This window comes from Orycteropus afer, unplaced genomic scaffold (assembly GCF_000298275.1).
Source record: "Orycteropus afer afer isolate SDZICR_OR568_19922 unplaced genomic scaffold, OryAfe1.0 scaffold00071, whole genome shotgun sequence".
Taxonomy (NCBI): Eukaryota; Metazoa; Chordata; class Mammalia; order Tubulidentata; family Orycteropodidae; genus Orycteropus; species Orycteropus afer.
In genome coordinates this window covers 7,920,550-7,928,335 of record NW_006921658.1, presented here as the reverse complement: position 1 = coordinate 7,928,335, position 7,786 = coordinate 7,920,550, and the positions used below count along the sequence as shown (strand labels likewise).

Sequence of the window (7,786 nt, the reverse complement as noted above, 5' to 3'; positions counted from 1 at the left end):
TCTGAATGCCGAAAGCAGCTGGGGGAGGGAGGGAATGTGGAGTGAAGACGTTTCTGCCTTCTGGGGAAGGAGGTTTTAACTCTGGGGGACGAGGTTGGTGAATGGTCGGCTCCCAAAAGTCGGTGTAGAGGTATCACTCCTCACCCCACGGGTTCGTCACAGGTATCTTGGCAGTAAGGGGAATGGCTGGGTTGCCAACCGAGGCTCCGAGGAGTTAGGTGCTGTAACCAGAGGCCATAGTGACCTGAAGGCATATACCTGTTTTCTCACCAGGTACGAGAGACCATGTCTTTTCGAGGCGGAGGTCGTGGAGGCTTTAATCGAGGGGCTGGAGGTGGCGGCTTCAGTCGCGGCGGTGGCGGCAACAACAACCATTTTCGAGGTGGAGGCGGCGGCAGTTTCAGAGGCGGCGGCAGCGGCAGAGGCGGATTTGGACGAGGGGGTGGCCGTGGAGGTTTTAACAAATTCCAAGACCAGGGACCTCCAGAACGTGTAGTTTGTATGTCAGTCTCAGAGCGTGGCTTCCTTGGGATTGGGGCTTGTGTTGTCAGTCAACAAGTTTGACTTGGAGCCAGGTACTTAAGGGTAGTTTCAGGAGCTGTCGTGTGGAGGTTGCTGCTTGGTTGGGAAGGCAAGTTTGTTGGTGGATAGTACTGTTAATTGACTTGTAATCAAGCTGTAGCGTGTAAGGGGGTGAGCAAGAGGCGAAGGACGCTTAGATTGCGTCATGGAGGTGGAACCTGAGCTTTTACTGAAAGAGTTAACAGCTGTAATTAGGTAATATTGAGTGCTTTAGTTTTCCCTATTGTACAGATAAGAAAACTGTGATTCGGTTAAATATCTTTCCTATAAAGTTAGTGGTAAATGAATAGTATGTGATATGTTTGAGATACACAGACAGCTTTTCTGACTTCAGAACCCATGCTTTGAATTATTACTCGTAAGTAAGAGAAGAGAAGAGAAGAAAAGCTTTACTCAGGAGGGGAAGCAAGAGGAAGACCTAATTAGAGCAGTTTTGGAGTCATTAACATGGGGTGGAAGATATGGCAAGTGAGACAGAAGTTAGAACCTAATATGATAGAAACTTACAAAGAGAGAGAGAGAGAGAGAGGTTGAGCAGTGTTTATTAATAGCCAATGTATGTAGGCTGGATCAGTATGCAGGATGCCTTGAAGAGAAGAACACAAGAGTCAAAGTCCTGATTTAGGACAGATGAAGTGAGAATGAAAGAAAGGATTATGTGGGAGAGAGACTGTAAAGGAAATAAAATCAGTTATGTGCCCTTGAGTTGGACCAGACTCATAGCAACCCCTCCTTGGGTTACCGAGGCGGTATCACTAAAGAAGTAGTTTGCCCAACTTTCCTTCTGAGGAGTGGCTTGTGGGTTTGAACTGCTAGCCTTCTGGTTAGCAGTTAAGTGCCTTAGGCACTAGGCTACCGGAGCTCCTAATAATATAACTGGGCTAATTAATGTACACAGGAATAGAACATTAAGCCATAGCCTTAAGTGATTCTGAGTGACAGTAACATAGAGCTGGTTTTGCAAGAATGTGATGAGTATTTCAGTTTGAGCTGACATTCAGTTAGAAGTGTGGTTATTTGCAATTCCAGACATTTTTGAAAAGTTGAAGAGTCATTGGTGAAGAAGTAGTGGGAAATGGTATGTTCTAAGGGAGGAAGAAGAAAAAGCACAACAGGGAAATGATTAATTCATAGGGATTAGAGAGAAGGAAGAGAAACCAGGACAATGAAGCATTGTTCAATCAAATAATAATTACAGTAAAGCATTATTCTACTTAATCCTCATGATATCATGAGGATTAGATGGAAGTACTGTTACTGGCCCCATATTAAAGATGAGAAGACTGACGGAGACAGAGTGAATTACTTAGATCACATAGCTAGTACATTGTGGAGTTGGTATACCAGCCCAAGAAAGACTGAATCCACAGTCGGCACTCTTAATGACTGTTATCTTCTGGGCTAGATAACAGTTACGGTGACATCCCAGGAAGCTTCAGAAGAGGTTGGGCAGTATCATTTGAGATAGCTTTATGTATTATCCTTTCCTTGTCCTATTTCAGTGTTAGGAGAGTTCATGCACCCCTGTGAAGATGACATTATTTGTAAATGTGTCACAGATGAAAATAAGGTGCCTTACTTCAATGCTCCTGTTTATTTAGAAAACAAAGAACAAATTGGAAAAGTGGACGAAATATTTGGACAGCTTAGAGATTTTGTATCCTTTTTAATCGTAAGACCTAGTGATCACATTCAAAAGTTACTATTGCTTTTTCTGAGGTGATTAAGTATTGAGTTAATGAAATTTGTTGCCTTACTATATCATACAGAGTAATTACTACTATAGGTTGGACCATAAAGGAGAATCATAAGGGAGAGTATGCATCTATATATGTTAAAAGGATGGGTCTTAGAAGGGTGGCTTCTTCTGGGGGGGAGTAAGTTGTAGTACCTTCTGGATAAGTGCTACAGGATTGAGGTTTGGCTCTGGATATGATGGTGCCACTGGAATAGTATGGGAGAATTAGAAGGTGTTTTTTCCTTTATTTTCCCCCCATTTTCTCTTGGTGGTCCAGTATATTTCTTATTCCTTCTGTCTATTATAATCTTATTTTTAAAATTACACATGAATTCACAAGGCTTGATACTTCTTTGATCTTATTTGTTCCTTTATACAGTTAATAGTATTTTTCAGTTAAATTATCAGAAAACATGAAGGCATCTTCCTTTAAAAAACTACAGAAGGTGAGTGAAGTGTATGATACTAATAGTGCTTTCTTTTAAAAATGAATGACCTTCCTTATGACAGTTATCCCTGGCACACTTGAGACATCCACGGTTTAAATACATCATTAGTGAAGCTCTTAAACTGAGATGTATAAGAGATGTATTTCAAACATTGACTTACTGAGCTTTAATGGTGATTTATGTGATAGAACCTTTCAGAAAGTATTCCTTGCTCATATTAGCAAATTCTGTAACTGCCAGGGTTTTTCTTTTCTTTTTTGTTTAAATTGAAAAAAATTTGGATGACCAAATATTAATCTATCAATCTAAATTTGAAGGAGAAATGCAGTTTGCTATGAGAATATTTGCAGTGGGATTAAATGCAGTCTTTATTAGTTTCCCTGGGAAAGTAGGTTTGAAGCTGAAACATGAAAATTGTTTAGGAATGATTCCCAAATTTTATTGCACATTAGTATTATTTGGTCCCACTCCTAGAAATTCGACTCAGTGGGTATTAGGTTGGGCCCAGGAATCAATTTTAAAATAGAAAGCTCCCAGATGATTTTGATGTCATTTAGGCTAGTACTTGGAAACCACGGAGCTAGTCAAAGAAGAAGTGCATTCCAAATAGAGAAAATAACCAAACCAAAACCAAACCCACTGCCATCGAGTCAATTCTGACTCATAGCGACCCTGTAGAACAGAGTACCAAAAAAAAAAAAAAAAAAAAAAACCCTCCCTCCACTGAGTGAATTCCGACTCATAGTGACCCCGTGTGAGTTTCTGAGGCAGTAAATGTTCACGGAAGTAAGTGGTGGGTTTGAACTGTGAAACTTCTGGTTAACAGTAAAATGCTTAGGCATGGTGCCACCAGTACTTGTTATAGAACAGAATAGAATGACCAATAGAGTTTCCAAGGCTGTAAATCTTTACGGAAGCAGATTGTCTCATCTTTTCATGTGGAATGGCTGGTGGGTTTAAACTGCCAACCTTTTGGTTAGCAGCTGTATGCTTTAACAACTGTGCCACCAAAACTCCTTGAAAATAAAGAAAATGCTATGTGCAAAATCCCTGAGGCAGGAATCAACTTTTAAGGGTCCAAAAGAAGACAGGCGTGTAGCTTTACACAGCACACTTAGAAGGGGTAGGGAAAGTTGTAAATTGAGACTGGAGAGATAAGCAGGAGCTGGATCATGTAAGGCTATTAGGCCATGGGAAAGAGTTTATACTTTAATTTTAAATCAGGGCTCCTTCGCAGGAGTGATGTTAGGTGTTAGTGAGTCATTTGTGACCCTGTGTATAGCAGAACAAAAACACTGTCCTGCCCTATCACTGGAATTGATAGGAGTTTGTAATTGATTGCCTGTTGAAGTCAAGGAAGAGCCCTGGTGACATAGTGTTTAAACACTTGGCTGCTAACTAAAAGATCAGCAGTTAAAACTCATCAGCTGCTCCACAAGAGAAAGACGTGGCAGTAAAGAGCTGAAGGGCCCGGAAAGAAACAGTGCTGAGAAGGGTTTTTTAGTCTTGGAAACCCTATGGGGGTTTCCTGTAGGGTTACTCTGAGTTGGAATCAGCTCAACAACAGATTTGGTTTGTTTATTGAAGTCAAAGAAGTAAAAAACAAGTCACAATCTCTCACATGTCTGTCTGGTATCATGGTGTTTGTGGCTGATGACACCATTCATTGAAATAGGCAGCCCTGGAGAAGAGGGGACTTGGACAAAGATAATTAGTTCAGTTTTGGACTTAAGTTTGAGGTATTCATGAAATAGTCAAAAACAGTTGTCAGATAATTGGACAAAAGTGGGCCAGGAGCTCAAAGGACAAGGCTAGATTAGCTATATAGACTTGAGAAGATGTCAGTGTACAGACAGTATAGGAAGAAAATAGAGTGAAAGAAAAAGAGCACCTCTAGGGATTTGAAGGAGCTCTGGTGGCATAGTGCCTAAGGCATTTGACTACTAACTAGAAGGCTGGCAGTTCGAACCCATCAGCTACTCCTGGGAAGGAGGGTTGGGCAATCTACTTCCGTAGTGATACAGCCTCAGAAACCCAAGGAGGGGTCACTATATGAGTTGGATCCAACTCGGTGACAGGTTTTTTTTTGGGTAGGGCTTTGAGGCACCTCCCAAATTTAATTGCCTGTTAGTGGAGACTGAGAAGAAATTGTGAAGGGGCAAACCCAGGAAGGTATTGTAAATGTGGTATAAAAGTTGTAAGGACAATGTTTCCTGGAGGGAGTACTGACCTGTGATAAAATGTTGGTAAAAAGTATTCACAGCAGTTATCAGGGTGGTTAATCAATGGGGTTGTGGAACTAGAAACCGTATTGGAATAGGAGATGAGGAAGAGATACTACCTTGTTGCTACTATATGGCTACTGGCCATATAAATCTGACAGCCCAAAAGGTTGGGTTCAGGTATGCCTAGAGCTGAAGAGCCCAGAAACAAAGAGTGCTGAGAAGGACTTTTCATTTGGTGACATGAAAAAAATGTGTTTTTGCATGCAGTACACACTAAAGTGGATGTGGGTGCCTTCCTTCTCTCACAGTATTATTTATTTGAGGATTTATTCTTTAGTGTTTTTTAATCATGGGCTAAGTTCATTGTATCTGCTTCTCCCCATTTGTAGATCCACTGAGGTGTTGGAGATGAGTCCTCCTTATCTAGCCTAGGTTATTATAATCTCTAGTTCAGTGCTATCCATTTGAACTTTAAGCAGTGATGCTCTCCAGTACAGTAGCCATTAGCCACATGTAGCTGTTGAGCACCTGAAAAGTTGCTTTAGTGTGATTCAGTAATTGACTTTTTAATTGTTTGTTAGTTTAAATAGTGACTTGTGGCTAATGGCTATTGTATTTGACAGTATGTTGTTGTTAGTTGCCATGGAGTTGATTCCAACTCATAATGACCCCTGTGTACAACAGAATGGAACACTGCCTGGTTCTGTACCATCATCACAGTCGTTGCTATGCTTGAGCCCATCATTGGAGCCACTGTGTCAGTCCATCTCAGTGAGGGTCTTGCCTTTTTTCGCTGACCCTGTGTATTACCAAGCATGATTTCCTTAACATGATCAAAGTACTAGAGATGAAGTCTTACCATTCTTGGTTCTAAGGAGCATCCTGGCCGTACTACTTCCAGGACAGATTTTGTTTGTTCTTCAGCCAGTTTGTTGTACTGTGATGGTTTGCTTGTTGCTGTGATACTGGAAGATATGCCAGTGATAGTGAAATACCAGCTGAGTCACCCATGGTGGACAGGTTCCAGTGGGCTTCCAGACCGAGACAGACTGGGAAGAAGGATGTGGCAGACCACTTCTGAAAAAAGTGGCCACTGAAAACCTTATGAATAGCATTTGACGGTATAGATATAGGTGATATATTTGAGAGAATTGACTGTGAAGGGAAGAAGAATGATAAGGTAGAGAGAGATACAGATACCTTATTTTAAGTAACTGTATTATAGTTACAGAGCTTTTTGGTTGGATAGTGGTTAAGCACTTGGCTGCTAACCAACCTCATGGGAGAAAGATGTGGCAGTTTGCTTCCATGAAGATTATAGCCTTGGAATAATCCCTCTAGGGCAATTCTGTTCTGTCTTATGTGGTCACTATGAGGTGGAATTGACTTGATAGCAACAAATATAGTTTTGAAATCCTCTTTGGGTATTCTGTATAGAGGAACTGAAACAGTTTACCCCTTTACATTTCATTATCATGAAAAATGCCCTATAACTCTGTATTCTCTGTTATGTTGTATGTTCAGTATTTTACTGATTTATCCTTTATTAAAATCTTGGAATAGCTAATATGTCAGTGCTTTATTTTGTATTTTCATGTTAAATTTTTAATAGTTTTATTTTTCTTACAGCATTGCTGTTGCAGGAAAATGTAATTAAATTGTTGAAGGCATTGTCTATTTCCAAAGAGAAAAAGAGATTGAATTGTTTTTGGCTTTTATTTATACACATGTAATGTTTATTAATTACATAATATATTTATATATATATAATATATAAAAAATATATATTTATATATGTAATATTATATATATAATATAATATATAAAAATATATAATATATTTTTATATTATCATAGGAGCTCTGGTAGCATAGTGGCTAAGACACTTGACTGCTAACCAGAAGCTGGTGGTTCAAACCCACCAGCCACTCCTCGGAAAGAAGATGGGACAATCTACTTCCGTAGTGATACTGCCTTGGAAACCCAAGGAGGGGTCGCTATGAGTTGGGTCCGACTCGACGGCACATAACAACAACAATGACAACAGTGCTTATTATGTGCCAAAACTTTTAATTTTTTATGTACATTGTTACTCTTGATTCTTATCATAGCTATGTGAGATAGATACTTTATTATCATCTTCATTTTACAGATGACAAAATTTAAGGCACGAAGTAATTAAGTCCTTGCCTAGTAAGGACTTATTACTATGCTAATAAGTGGTAGAGTTGGGATTTGAATCCAGGCAGTCTTTACATCTAGGTTCTTAATGATTTCACTGTACTGTCCCGAGTGATCATACTCATTGCTTCTATTATACTTTCAGTTTTACATAGACCCATACAAGCTGCTACCATTGCAGAGGTTTTTACCTCGACCTCCAGGTGAGAAAGGACCTCCAAGAGGCGGTGGCAGGGGAGGTCGAGGAGGAGCAGGAGGACGAGGAGGAGGAAGAGGAGGAGGTGGCAGAGGTGGCGGTAGAGGTGGTAAGTTACTTGTTGGGGAAATTTTCTAGTGAGATTTCAAAGTCACAGCAAATTCATTTTCTCTTACATTTTAGTTGGAATTGACTTGATGGCAGTGGGTTTGGTTTTATGTAGTACAATTTGATTTTGTATATAATCAAAATACCCTTAAGTTTATTTCTTTTTAGTAAAGCTACTTTCATATCTTCTCAGATTGCCCATAGTGCTAATGCTTAGTTTCAACCACTTATTTAAAAAGAAAAATCTAATAAGGTATGCTTTTCAGGAGTTTCATATCTTAAGGTATTCATGTTTTATTGGGCATTT

General features: G+C 39.8%; 1 protein-coding gene across 1 annotated transcript; it reads left to right on the top strand.

Annotated features, from left to right (window-relative positions):
* The first annotated feature begins 285 nt into the window (after positions 1–285).
* Positions 286–7,509, top strand: GAR1 (GAR1 ribonucleoprotein). Its single transcript, XM_007940783.2, has 4 exons — positions 286–499; positions 2,085–2,239; positions 2,707–2,766; positions 7,321–7,509. Exons 1-4 carry the CDS (start codon positions 286–288, stop codon positions 7,507–7,509), a joined length of 618 nt encoding a protein of 205 aa, XP_007938974.2.
* The last annotated feature ends 277 nt before the right edge of the window (positions 7,510–7,786 follow it).

What these genes read in the sequence shown, in the direction of transcription:
- GAR1 (XM_007940783.2), top strand. Translation starts at nt 286, where the DNA reads ATGTCTTTTCGAGGCGGAGGTCGTGGAGGCTTTAATCGAGGGGCTGGA. An exon ending in ACCTCCAGAACGTGTAGTTT is followed by an intron (nt 500 to 2,084) that starts GTATGTCAGTCT and finishes GTCCTATTTCAG; the next exon opens with TGTTAGGAGAGTTCATGCAC. An exon ending in TTGGACAGCTTAGAGATTTT is followed by an intron (nt 2,240 to 2,706) that starts GTATCCTTTTTA and finishes TACAGTTAATAG; the next exon opens with TATTTTTCAGTTAAATTATC.